At 33.1% G+C, this 23694-nt stretch overlaps 3 protein-coding genes across 3 annotated transcripts; 2 read left to right on the forward strand and 1 right to left on the reverse strand.

Moving 5' to 3' along the window:
* Positions 1–466: 466 nt before the first annotated feature.
* On the forward strand, positions 467–2025 carry LOC129299090 (coniferyl alcohol acyltransferase-like). The gene has a single exon (XM_054937529.1). The coding sequence runs from the start codon at positions 467–469 to the stop codon at positions 1841–1843; it is 1377 nt and encodes a 458-aa protein (XP_054793504.1). The 3' UTR covers positions 1844–2025.
* A 1122-nt stretch (positions 2026–3147) lies between these two features.
* LOC129299089 (pentatricopeptide repeat-containing protein At4g19440, chloroplastic-like) lies at positions 3148–7280 on the reverse strand. Its single transcript, XM_054937528.1, is given in 4 exon segments — positions 3148–3394; positions 3485–3556; positions 4385–6255; positions 6258–7280. Coding segments are annotated over 2 exon segments (2493 nt in total). The 5' UTR covers positions 7075–7280; the 3' UTR covers positions 3148–3394; positions 3485–3556; positions 4385–4579.
* A 7097-nt stretch (positions 7281–14377) lies between these two features.
* LOC129299091 (protein NUCLEAR FUSION DEFECTIVE 4-like) lies at positions 14378–21546 on the forward strand. The gene is made up of 3 exons (XM_054937531.1): positions 14378–14801; positions 19154–20088; positions 20424–21546. The coding sequence occupies exons 1-3, from the start codon at positions 14493–14495 to the stop codon at positions 20911–20913; spliced, it is 1734 nt and encodes a 577-aa protein (XP_054793506.1). The 5' UTR covers positions 14378–14492; the 3' UTR covers positions 20914–21546.
* The last annotated feature ends 2148 nt before the right edge of the window (positions 21547–23694 follow it).

A 23694-nucleotide genomic window follows, 5' to 3' on the forward strand; every position in this document is an offset into this window, starting at 1 on the left:
CCAGTCCAAGTCCTGTCCTTGATCTGTGTCAACCGTCTACCAAAACTATTCACTAATTTTCTTTGATTTGATTTGCATATTTTTCATCGTTAATTCATAATGTAATACTCACTTTTTTTTTTTTTCAAATCAACGAACCTCATGGTATTAAGTTTGTCCTTGGTCTGAGTTATTGTTCGTGCTGCAAAAAGCATTATGTCGGATCTATAATTATGTTGCCTGCCAAACTTGACCCCTTGTATAACATGATCGAACCATTTGAGTGACTTCTGAGATCAGCTTATAATCATTAAGTCACGACCTTCTCATCACTCAACATGACCATGTGCATTTCACGGTAATATAAATAAAACCAAATTCCATTACCTTGCTTATCACACACTATAAAAGCATATGCTAGTTTTACTTACTCCATAAGCCTTTATATTAAATCCTCAGGATAGAGAAATACCACCCTACTACAAAAATGCTAGACATTCTTGAGGACTTTGAGGCCTCAGAGCCTGGGAAATTAATAGTGGAGATTACCAAGAAAAGTGTTGTAAAGGCTATGAATCATCCGCCGGCATCATTTTCAATCACTCTCTCAAATCTTGATCTTCTTTCTGGTCGTTTTCCTGTGACATACTTGTATTTCTTTCGCAGACCCAAACTATTAGTTCGTGACTTTGGAGCACTTATTGAGTCTCTCAAGAGCTCTCTAGCTCAAACACTTGATTGCTACTATCCCTTTGCAGGCCAAATTGTTCAGAACCCCAAAACTGGTGAGCCTGAAATCATCTGTGACAACAATGGAGCTCTAATCGTTGAAGCTCACGCCAATCTCCCAATGAAGGAACTAAATTTCCATAATCTCAATGAAACCATTCAAGGTAAGCTAGTCTCTATCCAACCAGGCTTCCCTCTGCAAACTCAGATAACAGATTACACTTGTGGAAGCATCTCTATCGCTTTCACTTTTGACCATGCATTAGGTGATGCAAGTTCCTTTGGTAAATTCATTGCCTCATGGTTTGAAAGAGCGCAAAATAAGCCCCTTTCAATTCTCCCAGACCATACTAGACACCTTCAAGCTCGTTTTCCTCCCAAATATCACCCATCATTGGACCAAACTTTCATCAAGTGCACTATAGAAGAGATACAGAACATGCCAACGAACAACATAACGCTTAAGCGTCTTTATCACATCAATGCATCAAGTATTGATATGCTCCAGAGACTGGCATCACGTGGTGGCACCAAAAGAACAAAGATTGAGGCTTTCTCTAGCTATGTATGGAAGATAATGATTAGAACCATTGATCAGAGGTACGAGAAATGCAAGATGGGTTGGTTAGTGGATGGAAGAGAAAAGATAGGAGGAAAAGGTAGCAGGAATTGTATGTCAAATTACATAGGCAATGTCTTATCACTGGCTTTTGGGGAGGCAAGGATTCAAGAGTTGAAGGAAGCTTCAATCTCAGAAACTGCCAAGAGAGTGCATGAGGCTATTACAGAGGTGAACAATGAGGCTCATTTTTTGGATTTGATTGATTGGGTTGAGTGCCAAAGGCCTGGCTTGATGCTAGCAAAGGCAGTGTTGGGTCAGGAAGGACCAGTCCTGGTTGTGTCCTCAGGAAGAAGGTTTCCAGTAACTGAAGTGGACTTTGGGTTTGGGAGTCCCGTGTTAGGGACAGTCTATACCTCTGTTGAAAGGGTCGGGGTAGGTTATATGAACCAGAGGCAAAGTGGTAGCAGTGATGGCTCATGGACTGTCTCTGCTATCTTGTGGCCAGAGCTAGCGGCTGCACTTGAGGATGACCCTATTTTCCAGCCCATGACTGCTTCTCATCTTCAACTTTAGTGCAGTGCAAAGTCCAGCTCTCTTCTCTATCCTGCAGGTTAAAATTAACACAAATAATATTAAACACACACACACACACACACACATGAAGTTCTGCCATGCCCATCATAATCAACGTGTATCTTTTCATTGTATTTGATGTTTGCGACAATTTGATAAGAGCCATATGTTTGCTCTCCAAACGGTGCGATGGGATGAGGAAGTTATAAGCAATAAGCATAACTCAACGCATGACCACCAAAATGAAGATTCAACAAAAAAAGTTGTGACATATTTTTCAGGGAACAGTAAATAATACAAATTGCAGATGTTAAATGTTATTTAATGTCATGTACTAGGCCTTAGTTACTTGGACTCTGGACTTGGGATGAATTTTAAGTTATCATTAAAACAAGTTAGCATGTTCAATTTTTTCGCTTCAAAATCTCAATACAATAAATGACAAACAACCCCGAGATTGACAGAGACTGAGCAACAGCAAGTGGTTCAAGAAGTTTGACACCTGATTTCCTTAAGTAAATCTCATTAGAGTCTTGCAAATGAAGAAAACTGCAGCTGGGAGAGCTTAGCACAAATGTAGTCTAACCCAACTCAATCCGACTTAAGGTCCAATGTAGCTTTCAAAAACCAAATGGCATTGAAGCAACATAAATAAAGAAATAAAATAAAACCAAAATTTTCCTTTGCACTGGTTGGATGTACCAAATTTGAGAGCATCCTTTTAAAATTTTCTTTTTTGAAAAACACAAGGGAAATTCTTAAAAAAGCTTGACAACCTACCTAGTTGCCTTTGTCGTCAATTGCTAATTAAATCTGAATATCATCGCATCACATCCTGATTGTAATACATACTTCGATTTGTTTGCATATCCGAGGTTGCACTTCACTTTTTTTCTTGGAGCTGTTATCCTAAAAGGACTAAGCTGAGGATGATGAAATTTGGGAAACGAAAAGTCATTGGTCAACGTGCATATTTAATGACCTCACATATCATTCCTTGGTGCCACATCCAAATGCCACAATCTGAACAGGAAAAAGGAATATGAAAAGTATCATAGAACATGAATATTCCAAGGGTGGAAGAGAGGTTAGCCCACATTTCACAGATTTAAGCAAGAAAATAGGTCCATTTTTGGCATCTTCAAGTCTCCAATGCAATATCTAATGGTGGATTCAGCTCATTTGATCTCTATGAAGTCTTTCAGCACCAACTGTAATCGACAGAGGTTCCTGTGTGAGGTAAAGAATTCCATCATGAGACTCGCGTAAGACAGAAGTTAGTAAAATTGAAGAAGACATCATGAGACACTTAACAACATCGACAAGCCTTATTCCACTAAATAAGATTGGCTACATGAATTGTGCAACATCATTATACTCTATCACATCATGAGAATAACGACAAGCCTTATCTCAGTAGATGGGATACTACATGGATTGCGTGACATTATTATGCTCTCCCGCATCTCATGATGCTCACTGGACAAAAATTAGTAAAAATGACAGAGTCGTCCTTTTGATACTTGACCATGTCACTTGTTTCAGAGATGCCTGCACGCAAGAAGTAAAATCACGGCAATAAATCTACAAACCACAGAAAAACGAACATAATCCAATCAAGGACCAACAGAAGACCACAACCTGGTAGATGGTTAAGGAGCAAGAAAATCATTGCTGTGGGGCAGTCCTTGTACACTCGAGAATTTAATTTCCCTGATTTTCAAACACAAGCAATGGATCACTAAAAAAATAGAAAATGTATAATATAACAGGAATCTTTTTTTTTACCTTAAGGAAGGTACTAGACAATAGACAATAAGCAGGATCATGTTAATTATTTCAAATTTTCAATACACATCATATATTTTCAACAATATTAGACTACTCAGCATAACACAGCCGCATGACTTCTATTCTAGATCAACAATAACGTGACATAATTGGGTATAGTCAGCTAAACCAACCATTTAGAAACAAAGAAGATCAAATTATGTGTGAATTGCCTTTAAAACAACTAGATTGAGCTTTGTAAACCTATCCCGTATTTGAATTAATTTTGACTTGAAATATTTGGTCTAGCCTTTTTTGAAAAAATAGAAAAGGTTAAATTATTTTTTAAAAAGGAAAATAGAAAAAAAAGAGATGTGTAAAATAATTCTTGCTTATCAAATATTAGATAACATATTTGTCTGCTTCAACAACAAATCAGCATAGTGATGAAGACCAAGCCAATCAGTTTTGTAACATAATTACCAACACACAAATATATATTCTAAAGTAAAAGTTGATCTACCATTCAGAGAACATGACTGTGAATACATTTAACCCCTGAAAGGAGCACTGCACCGTATGAAAATATTTGTGAAAAAAGGAGCACTGCACCATATGAAATTTTTTGTGGAAAAAAATGCTTATGAAGGTTAGTAACCATTGTCCTAGCATAACCTTCAACAATCAATTTATTCAAGCCATAAACAAAAGACATTAAAAACACAATCAGAGCAAAAAAACAATAGTATATTTTTATCTTGTATGACCAACCTCTTAAGCTCCAAGTTCATTCTTCGATTGGGAATCTGGGGAAAGAGCATGCTGCCTTAGTTGTTGCCTTTAATCCACATGTTGGATATCAAGCATATGAAACCTTCATCTTCAGGAAATGCTGAGGCTGAGCATAATTGTGACAGCATCAATCCCAAGATTCATGGTATCAACCAAATCAGAGAAGTTTACTAATTACTCTTGAAAGCTAAGTGCTGAAGGAGGATGCAACCCATGAACCAACGTCGTATATGTAATTTCATCTAGTGATACTCCACCACCAGACATGTGATCACACAGTTGAAAGGCTTCTTGTAGTTTCCTTTCCTTGCAATGCCCATTTACCAATGCATTACAAGTGACAGTATCTGGTGTTATACCATTTACTATCATCTTACATAAAATCTCATTTGCTTCTTTCATATAGCCCAATTTGCTATACCCATCAATTATAACAGTGTATGTAATTTTATTGGGATGTATATTGTTTGCAGACATTTCAAGCAAGACACTTATCGCTCTATCCATCTGGCCAAGCTTACAGTAACCCCCAATAAGTGCAGTATAACATACAACGTCTGGTAACAAGCCTACTTTTCTCATTTCTTCAAAAATATCTTTTGCCTCATCAACACGGCCAATATTGCTCATTCCATGTATTAGAGAAGAAAATGTGGCACATGTTGGTGGAATACCCCTACTTTTCATGGCATCACGAAGTTTGAAGGCTTCTATCACATTACCAATTCGACAATAGGCTGATATAAGTATGTTATAAACAACAGAATTTAGTTCTACTATCCTATTATTAACTAACTCATTGAATAAGCTTATAGCGTCATCAAGTCTGTCAAACTTACAATATCCTTTAATGATCAATGCATATGTATAGACATTTGGAAGCAAGCCCTCTTGCTGGCCTTCATGCAAAAGCTTACTAGCATCATCCATTTTACCCATATCAACTAAACTCTTCATTATACAATTGTAGGTTTGTATATCTGGTTGGATCCCTTGCTTAGCCATCTCTTTCTTAAGCTTGAAACCTTGTTCAACCATACCGCTTTTGCAACAGCCAAGAATGAGTATGTTGTATGAGATCCTGTCCAATACCAAACCCCTCTCAAGCATCTTTTGGAGTATTGTGTCAACCCTCTGAAAGTTCCCTTGTTCACAAAGTCCATGAAGAAGAGCATTTGAGGTAATAGTATTGGCTGCAAAGCCTTTATCTGCAAGGCTAAACCAAAGCTCAATAGCCTCTGAATGTTTTCTACACTTACAAAGGCCGTGGACTAATGCGGTAAGCAAGTTATCACTAGGCTTGATATTTTTCAATAACAACTCTCTAACAAATCGAAGGGCAGAATCAAACTTTGCTTTCTTACATAGAGAATGAATAACAGAAAAACATGCATCCAGGTTAATAGATAACCCACTGGATAATATCTCCTCTAATATTTTCTCAGCTTGCTCTATTTTATTAGTTCTGCAAAAACCTTGTAAAAGAGTATTAAGAGCAACAGAATTGGGTTTTATGCCCTTAGATAACATGTTATCATTGATCCTCAGTGCTTCACTCATATTTCCCCTCCTACAGCATCCATCAATCAGCGTGTTATAAACAAACTCGTTGGCAGTAAAGCCACTGTCCGACATTTCCACCAAAATGCAATTTGCTTCATCATATTTCTCCGATTTCACCAAAGCATTGATAAGCACGCTATAGGTTATAAGACTTGGATTCACATTACTTTTTACCATCCTTTCTTTAAATCGAAATGCCTCTTCTAATCTAGCACTCTTGCAGAGCCCATCAATCATGTTATTGTAGGTAACAACATTAGGTGAAACACCAACCTCCTCCATTTTCAAAAAAAACTAATTGCATCCTCCGCCCTGCCTCCTTTGAAAAATGCATTGATTGCAGTAGTGCAGGTGTAAACATCCGGTAAAACAAGTTGACAATAAGCATCAAACACTTCATAACACTTTTGAAGTTCATTAGCCTTCAATAATGAGTTCAACAACAAGTTGCAAATTTTCTGAGATGGAAACGTCCCCTTTCTCCAAAATAAGTAAAATATATCAATAGCAGCATGTAGACCCGAATCCTTGAATCGGGTGCAGAAAACATGAATCAACAAATCCAATCCATCATGATTTTTTTCCGTGACGGTATTTAACTCCAACATTGAAGCAGCTATTTCAATGTGCCTATCGTAGTCACCAAACAAAGCAGGCAACTCCCCATCAATCAGACGGATTAAAAGCAACCTTGCAGGTGATAAAAGGGTCGAAGATAGAAGCAAACGAACCAAAAGGCAGTACGACCGAACCGTGAATCGAAACTTGAAAGAATCAGCAGCGAAATGAAAGAAGAGAAGAGTTGTTTTGAGGTTCACATTGGATTTAATAGTAAAGAATACGTGATCAAATTCAAGAGGCGACAAGCGGGTTATCAAAGCTTGACAGGTAGCAGAATCCAGAACCTTGCTGGAGAGAATAGAATGCACCAAATCAAGCAGGCTCTGCTCAGAAGAAGGTAATGATTGACTCTGAGGCTTTGGAGGTGGAGATTGAGGAGGGCTAAAGTGGGTTGATGTCACCCAGGTCAAGGAACGCGAGATGCGTGCCGAGAAAGGAGAAGGCATAGCTCTTGAAAGCCTTCTCAAATCCATTGAACAAAGCATTGGTTGGAATTTGTGGGTCTTCGAAATGCACTCTGAGTGGTTTTATAATTATAATGAAGCTGAAGCGGAAGCGGAAGCCATGATCTGGGTAGCTTCGCCTCACAAGATAGGAAGTGACAGAGCCTCTCTTGCCATGGGGATGGAGAGCGACGAAGGAGGAGAAAATGGGCGTTGATGTTTTGCTACTGGGCACATGAGACGTGACTCTAGAGGTGGGCTTGAGACAGAAAACTCCCACTGCGCATAACCTTTTTTTGGCATTGAAACTTGGACTTCCTCAAAATGGGCGAATATTTACTGTTTGACAGAAACATGGGAGGTCACATTTTCTCTGGGCCAGAAGGGAGAAACCCAGAATTGATATGCAAATTTGGTTGAGCGAGGCAATTGGCGTGAAATTCGAATCAGTTCCACTTTTTGGTGCACGTTTATGCGTCAAGTTTAATCCATTTATTTAGTGAAAATATATCAAACATTTTTATTACAGTCAAAATTAATTATAAATTTAAAATTATAATTTAAAAAAATATTCAACATCTATTGTACTTGTCAACATTAAATATAAATTTAAAATCATGATTGTTTTAAAAATATTTAAACACTTTTATATATGTTAAAATTAATTATCAACTCAAAATCATAATTTATAAAATAAAGTATGTGTATTTTGTGGATTAATTTTTTTAAAATATATAATTAAAAAAAGCTGATATAACAAAAATAATGAAGGATATATATATTTAAATTGGAAGAGTGGAGGCGGAGGGATGGGTCCCTGCCCCTTCCAGTTTTGTAAATTGTGATAGCGGTGGTGGTGTGGCTGCGTCCGCGCCTCTGCCTTTACGGGAATGTTTGGATAGATCCAGCACGAAAAATATTTCAATATTGTTAATGTGAGGTTATGTTTAAGAGTATATATCATAGAATGCAAAAGTACGGTCATTAGTGAAATAGAATAGGGTGGAGTAAGACAGGGTAAAATGGAATGTAACATTATATTGTTTGAGAGTTTTATCTGAGGAATAGATGATTTTATTTAATCATTATTTAAGTATAATTATAAAATTAATATATTTAAATTAGATATAACTATATTTTTTAGTTTTAGGGTTGGAGGAATTGAAAAAGTGAGAAGAATGGGATAATTTTATAATAATGTTAACTATTCCATCCTCAACCCTCAAATTGAGGGTTAGAAAAAAATAAGTTTAAGATGGTTAGAAATAACTTAAAAGATTATCTCAAGTCATTTCATCTTTAAAAAAAAAATCTCTCAAACAATTGTCTTAAATTTTTAATCATCTCACTCTATTTCATTTCATCATAAGAAGAAAAAAATATTCACAAACAGTACCTAAAAAAACGCATTTATGGGGTTCCTTCAAGGGTCCAATTATAACATAATTGTATAGTAGCATGGAAGCATACCTTTCAAGAATAAAATATTCAATAACCAATTGATTTGATTCTAATAGAAGGTGTTAATCTCTCAATGATAAATTAAAATTTAAATATTTATTCAAAGATATATTTATATTTAGTGTCCACTTCTATTTTTAAATATAATTGCTTCCAGAATATTCAATGGCGAAGTCACATGTATTTGAGGGGCATACGTTCCCCTCACTTGGGAAGAATGACATGTATAGGTATGAATTTTCATATTTTGCAATTTGTGCCCCTCTTTCTTATATTTTGCACCTTGTATTTTAATATTTTAAATATTAAACTTATTTCAATCTTATTTTTTAACTTAGATCTAAATTTTAATTTTTAACCTAAAGCATAGTACATATTAGCTTATAATTTCATTATGCCTAGGTATTAATGTTATTTATTAATCCTTTACAAATAAAAAAAAATTAATTCAACTAAATTAGAGTTCCGTCATCCATGTCTCAAATATTAGTCAAGGACTAGTAAAAAAAAAGACAAATGAAAATTTAAAAGCCAAGTAAACTCAATGAATTTTTTTTATTATATTTCTACCCTAATAAGACTGCAATTAAAAGTTGAATTAAGAATTAAGGATAAAAAAAAGAGAAATAGTGAATTAAAAAAAAAAAAAAAACCTTGTGCCAAGCATCCTAACCCAGCCGCTGCCTTCTTCACCCAGGATCCTAACTTCACGGTCGAGAATGTCAATTTGAAGAAAAAACAAATTATTCGATGTAAAGGAAGGGGGTTATTGCAACTGATTGCCATAATACCATTTTGCCTTTTCTTTTCTTTTCTTTTCTTTTCTTTTTTGACATGAGATGAACGAATAAGGGCATGTTTGATTATCCAAAATTCTGCAGAAAAATAAATATTTACAAAGTTCTTTAATAAAAATAATCCAACGTTACTTGTTTGGAATGGACTTTCTTGCTTGATTTTACCTTTTCAAATGTATGTTTGATTATCCAAAATTCTGCAGAAAAATATTCTAATATGTTTAAATAATAGTTTATTAAGAGGACTCTTGACTTATGAGAGTCATAGCCAAACATACACTAAAGCTTTCACGGTTCAATGTATTTTTTTTTACGACGAATATCAACATCTAAATGCTCAAAATCTTAAAAAAAAAAAGTAAACTAATTGGTAAATTATATATCTATATATATATATATATATAATGGATTCGTACAGGTATTTAAAAACAATACCAATTCCATGTGTCAAAATACTTTTTATTAAACGAAACAAAGAGCAGAATTTGAGATCTTCAATTAAATTGATTCACTGGAATTATATCATGTGAAACGTTTTATTGGTCCTCATTATAATATCATTTTATGACCAAGCAAGAAGGTCCCCATGATAAAATACTCTCTTTACACAGCTTGTAAAGAGTTTTTTAATAACTAGCACTAACATTTTTTTTTTTTTCAAATTCCCTTTGTTCTGATATTTTCCAAAATACTGACTCTGTATTATACATGAATTTTATTGAAGGTGGTTTTGGAAAAAATTAAGAGTTTTCCACAAATTTACAAATATTAATTAATTTTAAATGAATTTCCTAATCTAATTGCCAACAAGTTCATATAATAAGGAGTAAGTTTAATTTCATTTATTGATCTTAAATCATATTGAACAATTATCAATAATCATAACAACCATCCATTAACCTAACTGTAACATCCCAATTTAAATTTTAATAGTTAATTTGAGTTAATAAAAATTTTAAAAAATATTTAGAAGTAAGAAAATTAGTAGAAAATGATTATTAAACCTAACTTAGGATATAATTTTAAATTAAATTTTTTAAAAAAATTAAAATTAAATTAATTAATTAATTAAAAAATATATTATTAAATTATTATTATTATTATAAAAAAAGAGAAAGGTATGAATAAAAAAAAAGGAGAAGAAGAAGTAAACTTTCGGTGCTCTCCCGGCAATGATTATGTTTATATAATAAAAAAGAAGAAGAGAGAGGAATGAGTAAATAAAAAAAAAAGTGAGACCCGTAATATTTTTTTTAAAAAACCCATCCCTCCTTCTTCGTTTCTTCATTTCTCCTTCCTTTTTCATTTCTCTTCGTGCGCGAACAGAGGGGGCGACGGTGCGCAAGTTCGCCGGTGCTGGGTTTTAAAGTAAGAGTTTTTAATAAGATATTTAGGGTGTGATTTCAAGTTTTTTAAGATTAAGTTTGTGTTCTAAAAATTTTTCTTAATGGTCCTTCCTCTTTGGTTTTTGATTTTATAGTGGTAGAAAAGTTAGGATCTGGAAGAGGGATGAATTTATGTTGAATAAATATGGTTTTTGAGATTATTAGTAGTATAATAAATATTCTAGAGTATAAATTTGTTAGCGATCTTTGAATTTGTGGCTTATGGATCAAATTCTAAACTAGATCTGAAAATATATGTTGATTTATTGAGGTTTAGATGATTATTTGGGATGATAAATGAATTATTATGGCTCTAGGATTATGATTCTAAACTAGAGACTCAATTTTTAATTTTTGAGTATTTTAGGTATGAATTTATGAAATAAAATGAAAATTTTGATAATAGAAATTAGTTTAGAAATTGATTTTTAGATTATTAATGTTTATTGATAATTAAAAGAGGAGTTAAAAATTTTACTTAATAGTGTTGACTCTAGATTTGTATTAAGATTGAGATTAGAAATTATGTTATATTTTTAATTCTATTATTAGAATTATTTTATTAGTTTCAAAAATTAAAACTAATATTTATAAATAATATGTTATTTGTAGATTGTATTATTGGTGAAGATTGTGGTAGGACAGAAATTATAAGAAATGATTTATTAAAAAAGTCACGAGGTAACCATGCTTTTAAATTATGATTAGTGTTACTTCATGTTAATTGGGTGGTTATTGAGAAAATTATAAATTTTGTAATATTGTATAATTGTGCAATATCATTATGAATTTGTTTGATTATTGTGGGAGTGTTGGAAGACTTGCTATTGTTGTTGTATTTATGTGCCACGTGGTACGCCCCTATTGGAGCTCAATAGGTGGTTTGTAAGGGCTTGGGCTAATCTACCTTTGGCCGGATAATTTAACACCGAGTGAGGGCTACGGCTCGAGGTTAATAGAGGGATATAAAGATGGTTGTTTGTGTGTATTATAATATTTCTTATATTTTGTTGGAATTATATTATTTTTAATTCTCACTTAGTAAGCACACACTTAACTATTTGTATACACTATCATAAATTGGCTTTGGTTACTGAGACTTTTGAGTCTCATTATGTGGTTAACAATTTTCAGGAGAAGAGCCACGAGTGACACGTGGAGGAGTCCCAGAGGCTTAGTGGCATAGATCCACTGTCTTTTTTGGGTATTTGATTTATGATTTATAATGTGTTATATTGTCAATATTAGGGCTTTTTGTTTATTGACAATTATATGAATATATAAATGTAATCATGCCTTTCAAACTATTTATATTTTTGGTACACTTTGGATGACTGTAATTTTAATATTTGATTTATTTTAGATTTGTTAAAATGACATGATTATGAGGCCAAATAATTGGCTTGTTTTGAAAATTGACTAAATTATTTAGTTTACTTGTTGGGAGTACAAGGATGAACAAATGTGATTTAGTCTAATGGCATGTGGGAGGTAAAAAATTTAACTGAAATGCTATATTGTGCGAGTTAAAGTCAATTATAAAATATTTTTATATTAAAATTATTGATATAAAATGTGTTGGATGATTGTAACCCAACTATGATTGAGTTAAATTATTAAAAAAAATTGATGTATTACACTAACCATTAAAATTTAAGGTATAATACTCGTAATAAAATTGATGTGGATGATACTTTTAAAACATGTGTCTTGGTCAACATTGACTCGTGAGGTCACAATTAGTCAGCTCCAGTAACCTTTGCCACAGTATAAACTATTTTGGTTGAAATATACTACTCTATATATTTTAGATTATAAAACAATTGAAGATAAGATTATATATATCAATAAAATATAATAATAATATTTTATAAACTTATTCTATTAAAATAAAATTATAAACTTTTAAAAATATTCCCACACACTTAATTCTTATTCCCTCACTACCAAAATATAATACATCTTTTAAAAATTTTATTGGTTTCAAAATACAAAGTACTCCCTCTGTTTCAAATTATAAAATTTTTTTAAATAAAATTTTATATATTAATAAATCTTATTGAATACATTCAATAACCCTATATTTTCAAAATAAAAATATAAAATTTTAAAAATACTCATCATTTAATATATAAAAAAGAAAAAATACGAAAATTAATTATAGAGAGAGGAAGGATAATAATAAAATTAGTGCATTTAATAAAATTTTAATTTATTCAAAGTCTCTTGTATTATAAGGTAAAGAAACTCTTTCAAAAGTATTCTATACTTTAGGATGGAGGTAGTATCAAATAATTTTTATAATTGTCACTTCAACGATACCCATATTTCATATATTCCTCTTTTTAAAAAAAGGGTATGTTAAAATTTTAATTGTTATAATCAATACATTTATATAGAGTATTCAATAAGAAAATAATTAAAAAAATAAATATTTTTTAAAAAATTAAGATTTTAACTAATATTTTTTTAAATCATGAATTAGTTATTAATATCTTGTATTATGATTTAGAGGGAATACACTATAATATCATTTTAATTTTTCCTTCACTTAAGGGTAATATTAAACAATGATCATTGATGAAACCTTACTTTTCTCAAATTATTTTATGTTACAGGGTAATAAAATTTTTTCAAAGTTATCTTATAATTTTGGATGAATGGAGTATTATTTAAACAAATTAACTGGACTTGTGTTTATAAATCAAACCTAAAAATAAAATAAATTCTTAACATTTTATGGTGTGACGAGACCAGAAAGCAAAGAAAAACGTAATCTTTAATTCCTATAGTTTTATCAAATTTTGCTTTTAATTTATGTAGTTTTTTCTAGTATTTTTTAGTTCCTATAAGGACTAAAATAACTGAAAAGTAAAAATTATAGGGACTTAAAAAATAAAGATCGCGTCATTCTTTTTAAAACTATAGAAACTGAAAATACTAAAAAAAATTATAGGGATTAAAAGCAAAATCTAATGAAACTATAAAGATTAAAGATTACGTTTTCCATAAACAAAAATACGAAGGTAAAATTACAATTAGGGACCCTAAGGCTATTGGTTGCAATTAAGAACTCTAAACTACTGAAATCTCAATAATAGATTATGATCTTAAATTAAAAAATGCAAATAGTCTAAAATGTTCCTCGAAAGTGATTTTAATAAATTTCTAAATGACTAATATATAATCACAAGTATTTTAGAAAGTTTTAAAAGTAAATTTTAACTTTATATTATGAAACAATTTATTCTCAATTATTACTTTTTGATTTTTTAATTGAGATTAATAATATTCTCATCCCATGATAGTAATTATACTAATGTCATTTCTTTATTTTAAAAGTGACCTACCTATATATTAATAAGTATAAAAATTTATAAGTGATTGAATTCATATTTAACAGTGACTTTAATAAATTTTTAAGTGACTATCATATATTCACAAATATTCTTAAAAAAGTTTTAAAAATAAATAGTTTTATTAAAAAATAATCCATTCTCACCTATTATCTCTTGATTTTTTAATTAAAATTAATAATATTTTTATCTCATCATAATAATTTTAATAATATTATTTATTTATTTTTAAATGGAGGATAACTTTATAAATTTATATATATTTTTAATTTTAATTTTTAATAAGGATAAGAGTTATTTTAATAATGTAGTGTGGGGCGTAAAAGAGACGGGGGCGGTCATCTCGGCCCATGTTATAAACGAGGGAGTCGCTAACTCTCCAGTCACCAGTCGCCACTCATCGAAGCAAACTCCATCGGAAGGGGCGAGAGCAGCGGTGCCGTCGGGGGAATCTGGTGGCGATGGCGGGGCAATCTCGGAAGTGGATGATTCTGGTGGCTACAATATGGATTCAGGCGTTCACCGGCACGAATTTCGATTTCTCGGAGTACTCTTCGTTGCTGAAGTCCACCCTCGGCATCTCTCAGGTTCAATTGAATTATCTCGCCACCGCGAACGACATGGGGAAATTGTTCGGATGGTCGTCAGGGTTGGCTCTCGCCCATTTGCCGTTGTGGATTGTGATGTTCATAGCGGCGTTCATGGGCTTCGTCGGCTACGGCCTCCAATGGCTCCTCATCAAGAACATCATCTCTTTGCCTTATTTCGTGGTACCGCTCTTTCTTGACCTCCATACCTCGTCCCCGATCTAATTTTATATTCTTTAATTTGCTTTCATTGCTTGAGTTATCGCTAGTAATTTTGAGGAATTTAAAGTTCGTAACATTATGTTAAAAATATCACTTAGTTAAAAGTATTTGGTGAACTGCATCTCTTAATATTTCATCCATCGCAATAATAGGTATGTGGACAGGACTTCAGTTCACTTTCACTGATTGCTAACCTTGAATTGAAGCTTCTTTTGTTTCTCTTTAGCAAGTGGCCTGCGCAAAACTGATTTGCCTTTTCATTTCTAAAATGAATCATCTTGTATATTTTTGGCACCTTCGCTGGGGGTGAGCAAAACCGAACCGAAACCGAAAATCAAATCGAATTGAATTTTGTCTATTTAATTCGGTCTATTTAATTTTTCGGTTCGATTCAGTTTTTTTATTTTAATTATTTCGATTGATCGGTTCAATTCGGTTAGTAAAATTTAAAATCGAATAGACCGAACCGATCTAATTACATATAATTTATTAATTTATAAATTATATTTAATTTATAAATTATTTTATTTTTATTTTTTATTTTAATAAAGAATAAAAAATAATAACATCACTTAAAACTCCATTTCAATCAGTCACTCTCATCAGTAGGTATTGTGATTGAATTATGAGGCTATTATTTGATCATCGGGTGTTTATTTATGGTTGTTTATTTGATTATCTATGACTTTATAATATTTGGGCTTTATGTTATATGGATATAATTAGAATGAGCTCATATTGAAAAAAATGAATAGAAAAAAAGGCTCAATTTTATAGTGTTGTTTGTTTTAATATTTAAAAAATAGGTCCAAACCGAAAAACTGAATTAACCGACCGAGCCGAATTATTAAATTTTGATTCGGTCCTTGTTCGGTTCGATTCGGTTTTCATTTTTAATGTTATTCGATCGATTGGTTTTACATATTTTGAGACCGAACCGAACCGAACCGACCGATGCTCACCCCTAACATTCACCCAGTTTTAGAAATTAATTATGACTTTAAATATATGCATATATGTCATATTAATATTGAAAGTAAATTGATGATAATATTATTAATTATTAATATTAATGACAAATTTGATTTGATAAAATAGGAATTTCTCCCCATATAAAAAAGGGGGATTTCTTTCCTGATGAAGCTGCGAGAAAAGTTTCTTAAATATCTTAAAAGAATTTGCACTATTTTTTGTAATTTTTAATTTTTAAAGGCGAACAATGAATTTTTATAAATTTAAAAGTCTGGACATTAATTTATTTGTTTTTTATTTCATTAATAAATTTGATAAATCAAATTTTTTTTGTATAATATATTTGTATATGAAAAACTAATATTAGATTATTATTATTATTCTTATTTATTTTTTTTGTTATTCCATCGCTTTTTCTTTGTGGCGATAAACGAAGCTACGTCATACATCACACATACGTCTGGGATACTACCTGTGAGGTCTGATGTGTCGAGCAGGCCTAATAAATATAATAGAGATGTTGATGCCTCTTTTATTATTAAAAAAAAAGATAATATAAAAAAGGAAAAGAAATGTTGAGGAGGCATCATCAGAAGTGGGGACCATTTATTTTTAAAAGAATTACAAGAATGACTCAAATAAAATTGTTTGCACATAAAAGTTAATATAAAATAAATTATTATTAAAATAAGAATGTGAGTTGTTTTTTTAAAATGAAATTTGTTATTAGTCTTTTTTTTATAAATAATTTGTTTAAATGATCTTTGAATATATTCTCTTTTTATTTTTTTATCTGTTCAGATTAATGGACCATGCATCATGTTACTCATGTTAATCATGTTGTTTAAGGTTAATGCTTTCTTATCTCTTCCATTTCCCACAACTACCAAAGGGGACTTTAATAATTATTGAAATTAAAATTAAAATTATTTTTTATAATAGATGAACCTTATTATTTAGTTTGAGTGATCAAATTAAAATTCAAATACACACACACACTATAAATCAGACATTTTGTATTTGTCTTAAGGTGTCATTTTCTGTTCTCTTTTTTTTTTTTTTGTCAAAAAGCTTTGCTGTTCTTTTTTCTTTGTGCTAAATATAAATAACAAAAGTAAAAATGGTTATGTTAGCTAAGTACTGAATAACTTTTTGCCTTCTCTTCTCTTTTAAAATTTGACCAATTAAGGAGCTTTATTTGCGTTTTTTGGCCCCTTGGAACTCCATTTATTATTGAAAGGAAATTAAATAAAAATATTTTGGCGGAAAATAGTTGAAGTTATTGAATTTATTTTAGCTGCCTTCATTTCATTTGTGGTCCAGTATATTCAACGGATGACCTTTTCCCACGGTGCTATTTTTGTGTGGAGTGCTTTAATTTAATTTAAATGATATAAATGTATCAAATTATCAACTTCTAAATTTATCAAGCTGAGTATAGCTCTATACTTTGTATGGATTTGAAGATAAATTACACTATTTATAAGTCTTTTTTATGGATTTTGTAGTATGGACAGAATATTATATCATATATAATATATATATATATATATATAGGTATGGAAATGATCTATAGGTAAATGTCTTTTCTCATACTGCACGGAATAGTTAATAGTTATTACAAAACTTCAAACCTTTTTTTTTTTGGAAAGTGCACAGTGCTCGGAAAAGAGTTGTATTTTTTTTTTTTTTCGATTGCTTAGGTATCCACCGCCAGTAACGGTGACTAATACTTTCGCTGCGGGGTCTCCCACAAAGGGGCAAACGGCTAGCCATAGAGTGCTCTCCATTTGCATGAGTGAGGAATCGAACCCCTCACCACATGCTTAAGGGATAGTTGTATTTTTTATGACTTATAAATAATATTTTTTTACAAATTTAATATTTTATATGTTGAACACATGGACATTGATTTTTTTTTTCCTCCTTGTGATATTGATGATTGAAAGACTGTTAGTAAAATTGGCGTGAGGGAGGCATAGCATATCACATGATGGATACCAGCTATAAAGTTGATTGACATGTAAAAGGAGTCTGCAATATTCTTGAATTTCAAAACTTCCTCAACACTTTTCAGCGAGAGTAAAATTCCTTTTCTGATGTTTGAACGCCACTCCAGACAGGGATATATGTAGAAACTGCTCAAAGAGAGCTGAAAGTAGCTTTGTCTCGGATGCTCTGTCCTCTACACTTTCAAAATTCCATTTAAACTTTCCGCTGATGTAAAATTTCTTTTGTGATGTTGGAACACCGAAAATGGAAAAAGTGGGAACCATTCGAAGACAGTCGAAAGTAGTTTGGCCTCTCGCGCTTTCTCCTATAGGTAGCATGCTATTGTGTAATATGCATTGATCTCTCTATCTGTCTCAACCTGCAACTCTGAAAATGCAAGCCTGTGAAAACCAGAATTGCATATGATGGATCAAAAACTGCCTTAATTGTTCACTTTTCTGAGATGTGATTGTGACTATCTGAGCGTATACTAGAATTATATACTTCTTGTCTTGTATATGGATGAGTGTTAGAGTCAATGCTACCGATTTGAAAGGCATTGACGTGGAAAATTCTTAGGTATATTTCTTTACGTTCATATAGTACAAGAAAGAAGCTAATAACCATTCATATATTCCGGAACTTGCAATTAGTGTAGTGCTAATTGTTGAGTACTGTTTCATTCTATTTGCAATTGATGCCTAACAATGTACTACTTGTAAGGCAATTGTTTTATCTTTTAATAAATTCTCAACTTTAAAAGTATTTGCAACTATTTTCACAACTTAATCATAGTAACTTTCTGGTAAGATTAATACAATAAGTATGATGCATGGGAGGGTGAACGCTAGTTCATTAAAATGGATGTGCCAATAGATTTTATCATATGCAATACCGTTGCACTATTTAGCTGTGTATGAAGTGTACGTAAATTTAGTACATTAAAAGTTTGGTTAATGACAGAGTATAATGACATTATTCAATTTATGTATCTACCGATCTCAACTTATGGAATAAGGCTTGTCGTCGTTGTCGTCGTCGTCGTCTAGGACTAGAATGTTTGGTGTACTTCAAAAGTTTTGGCTTTATCTCTCACTTCGATACCTCTTACTGTCTATTGAATCATATCGAATAATAACCCTTGAGCATCCATTGGAGGAGAGGTTTTGCTTTGAAAAACAAATTGCTAATTTCTATTAACCATAATTTCTGATGCTGGCTTCAAATTATGGAACTAATGATCCCTGGTTCAGATTTGAAACATTTTCTTTTTTCTGCCGGTGCAAAGTTATGATTTACTCACAGCCTAAAATTACAGTGACAAGTTTTCGATTTGTGTGTTGGACCAGGTCTTTCTTCTCTGCTTGTTGGCTGGCTGTAGCATCTGTTGGTTCAACACAGTATGCTTTGTTCTGTGCATCAGGAATTTCCCCGTCAATAAACCCCTTGCACTGTCACTTACAGTGGCCTTCAATGGTGTAAGTGCAGCACTCTACACCCTTGCTGCCAATTCAGTAAACCCATCTTCAGATTCAGTGTATCTCCTTCTGAATGCTCTCGTTCCCCTTGTCACTTCAATTGCAGCACTCATTCCAATCCTTCGCCAACCAGCCTTAGAACCTCTACCTCCTGATGCAGTTCATAGGGACTCATTCATTTTCCTAATACTAAACGTCTCAGCCATATTCACCGGAATTTATCTCCTTATCTTCGGTTCATCTACCTCTGATGAAGCAATAGCTCGCTACTTCTTCTGCGGTGCTCTTTTCCTCCTTGTCTTCCCATTATGCATTCCTGGCATTATCTATGCTCGACAATGGTTTCATCGTACCATCCATTCTAGCTTTCGGATGGAAGGCTCACGCTTCATTCTTGTACATGTGGATGATCTTGAGCTTCACAAGGAACTCCTTTCCCGACAGAATAGTGCTATTAGCAATGGAGATTCTCTCGGCTTGCTGAGTGACAACAGTAACGGGTCCATATACCAAAGTCAGAAGGCAAAAGTTAGTGATCCCTGTTGTGAGCATTTGATTGAGAAGGATCAGTTGGTAATGCTGGGAGAAGAGCACCCAGCTTCGGTGTTGGTTCGTAGGTTGGATTTTTGGCTCTACTATGTTGCTTACTTCTGTGGAGGCACAATTGGTCTGGTCTACAGCAATAATCTCGGACAGATTGCCCAATCTCTAGGCCTGAGTTCAAGTACTTCTACCCTTGTCACACTCTATTCTTCCTTCTCCTTTTTCGGCCGCTTGCTTTCAGCGGGACCAGACTATATCCGCAAGTAAGTATTCATATTCTCAATGCTCTCAAATTTTAGTATGTTTTTTATTTTAATTTCTGGGGGAAATTGCGCATTCACCTGCCATCCTTCTCTTTATTTGCATACACCTCTTCGCATCCATTTTATTGTCATATGGTATGCCCCATTGATTTAAAAGGAAATAAGGGTCGTCAAGTTATCACAAAATCTTTACACAGGAATGAAATGGTCTAAAATCCTGAATTCCAAATATTCTCAAATGGTAAAGGACGGAAGTTTGGGGGGCATAAGTTTCCCATGTGTTAGTGTTCTTGGCTAATTTCTATAAAGGGTGATCATGATTTTGCTGTTTTCAGGAAATTCTACTTTGCAAGGACAGGATGGTTAGCCATTGCTCTTATCCCAACCCCAGTTGCTTTCTTCTTGCTTGCTTCATCGGGAAGTTCTCTGGCGCTTCATGCAGGCACTGCTTTAATTGGGTGGAGCTCTGGGTTTATATTTGCTGCTGCTGTATGTATTACATCCGAGCTTTTTGGACCTGACAGTGTAGGAGTTAATCACAACGTTCTCATTACAAATATCCCAATCGGGTCCCTTCTCTATGGCTTGCTAGCTGCGGAGGTTTATGATGCCAATGCACAGACTTCGATGGTTGGAGTAGGAAGCTTAGCAATGTCTGATTCAGTAGTGTGCATGGGAAGGCAGTGCTACTTCTGGACATTTATCACTTGGGCATGCTTATCAATCCTTGGTGTAGCTTCTAGTGTGCTATTATTTCGAAGAACCAAACATGCTTATGAAGCTTTTGAGAGGCACCGTATTTCAACCCAAACGATAGCATCCTGATTTCTGGCCCTGAAGAAACATCAAAGGGCATGGGGTGACTTTTGTATCCATGATTTTGGATGCAGAGACTCAAGCAAGCGGGGATGAGTCTCGATGGACGATCACATTATGCAATTTAGCATTATATTGTAGTCAGGGGATCTAGATTTGGTATGCAGAAAAGGATGATGGTTCAGTTAAACCTCCTCGCCATCTTCCAGAAAGTTTAGACAGCATACTGAAATAGGATTTGAAGCTTTGAATGCGTGAAGCTTGAGGAAACCGTCAATGAAGCAGAATTAAATCTGGAGCTTCAAAAAAGAAGGAAGGGTATTGTCGTCTTTGAATGATGTTTTATGCTAGCCTGATAGTTGAGATGTTGAAGCTGTGGAAGCGCTTTGGCCAGTTTTGCAGTATGTTTGATCCTAATACAATTGCAATGTGCTTCAAGATATGCTTTGGTTAAGTAGCTAACTCTCAAAAACAAAGTCGATAACTTCCATACTTTGCTATTACTACAGGAACTCTGCTATGTCTTACTGTTTCTTTCTGGCTTTGCTTGTTAGACGGGTTCAAGTAAGTAAAATGCATGCTGCCGCATATTAATTATGAAAGCGGCGCAAAATTAGTTTAATAATATCACTCTTTAGAACAGCTATAATTAGTTAAAAATCGCAATATCTCAATGGTGATATTTGATAAAGGGTTAATATATAAATTTATTCCTGAAGTTTGTTCAGAAGTGCAATTGATATTTTAAAATATTTAAAATTATAATGTTGCCCTCAATATTTTTAAAATGTTATAATGTCACCCAGAATAAACAGAAGCAAAACGTTGACTGTTAATTGACCTTTTTATACTTATGTAGCATTCCTAGAAAGCATCCACGTCACTATTTTTTTCCCATTCGGAATAATGCTATTCTTGGGTGGACTTAATGGTAGGTCCCACCAGTTTTGTCATCACCTTGCATCTTCCTCTTTCCCAACCTCTCATCTTCCATCGTCACTGCTGAGTTCAATTTCTTCTTCCTCTTCTTCCTGAAAACCAAATCTAGATCGGTAGCAAGAAGGATTCAAAAAAACATCAATGACTCAGTTTCATCCTCGATTTTTTTACCACCATTGAACAAATCTAAAGAAGCACTTGACCCTATCACTCTCCCTCACCACCATCGAGTCTCTGGGCTCACGATGTTCTTCAATTCGAGCTAGTGCTTCTCCGTCGTTGATTTCATTTTGTTAAGGTTTAGCGTTCATTGATTTTGTTTTTTTTTTCTTGCTCTGATTGGCGTTGCTGCTCCTTGATGCTTAAATCGACCACTGTTGTTGCTTGCTTGCTCAGATCGCTCTTCCTCTTCCTCTCATGGCTTTACCTAAGTTTCTTCTTCTCTCTCTCTCACTTGCCGAGACCTTATTCACCGAGATCCCTTGTTCGTGTTTCCATTTGTAGTTTCTCCTCTCACGCCTAGGGTTTCATTTGTCAAGGCTTCAAAGGGGTATGGATCGTTAACTCTCCTTTCCTTGAAGCAACAAATCTATGCTGGCTGCCTTCCGATTTCATGAGTCTGGGGATCCCATCATTTTGAAGAAGCACGAAGATGTCGATGGACCTTCTTTGGTTGGGTAAACTGCCTCTGGAGGGCAGATTGCTGGTATAATATTGTCGAATGTGTGAATTTGAGATGATGATCTACCTCTGAAGCACAAAGAAATCAATAAATCCTCTATATTTCTCTTTGTAAATTTCTGCTAAATTGATGGAAAAATTTTATTTGCCTTATTCTTGATTTGTTGGGTATTGTTATTTTTTGACTTGGGTCCTTCAATTAGAGCATAAAGGAAAATGATGATGCTGTTGTTTTCCCCCTCATCGTCATTCTCTTCTTGATTTTCTGGGTATTGTTTCTTGATTTGTTGGGCATGGTTGTTTCTTGAATCTGAGCTAAAGGAAGAGCAACAAGACAAGGGCTACTTTGTGTTGTTGAAGAACATCAAGACCTTGTTGCGGGGAAAATGTCAACTTTTTGATTTACTGATCTGGGCAACAAACACCACATGGGCATGTTCCATCTGCAGGATAAGTCAAATTAACGTGTCCACGTTTTGATTTTGTCAATTCAGGGTGACATTACACCGTTTAAAAATGTTGGGGCGCAACATTACCTTTTTAAATACTCTCTATCTCTCAAATTATAAAATATTTTTTTAAAAAAAATTTTCAATCTTAAAATATAAAATATTTTAAAAAAATTAAAGTTTTATTAAATATATCAATTTTAAAATTATTATTTTTTATAATTAATTTTTATCTCTTTTCTTTTCAATATATTAAATAATGAGTATTTTTAAAAGTTTATATTTTTATTTTAAAAAGATAAGATTGTTAAATATATTTAATGAGATTTATTGATATGTAATATTTTATTTAAAAATATTTTATAATTTAAGATGATGGAGATACTTTAGAATATTAATTGTATCTCTAAACAAATTTTAGAGGCAGATTTGTACATTAAGCTTTTAAGAAATCCTTCTTTTATATTAAAACTCAGCCAATAGTAGTTCTAAGTAAAATTTCAGGTAAATCTAGTGCAATTGAAATGTAAGCATACCTCTGGCCAAAAAAAAAAAAAAATTTAAGCATATCATTTGACGAGCAATTAGGCATGTCCAGTCCCTTGGCACGTGGTTTCTTTATCGAGCCTTTTAATGTTTACATTTTCTTGTTATCAAGAGAAAGGCGCAACGAATGGAGGCTGGAAACAAAGGATATCAGATAGTAACCAGTAGCAACAAT

The sequence above is a fragment of the Prosopis cineraria genome, unplaced genomic scaffold (assembly GCF_029017545.1).
Source record: "Prosopis cineraria cultivar Desert tree isolate PC_DT_omini unplaced genomic scaffold, ASM2901754v1 PC1029, whole genome shotgun sequence".
Lineage (NCBI taxonomy): Eukaryota > Viridiplantae > Streptophyta > Magnoliopsida > Fabales > Fabaceae > Prosopis > Prosopis cineraria.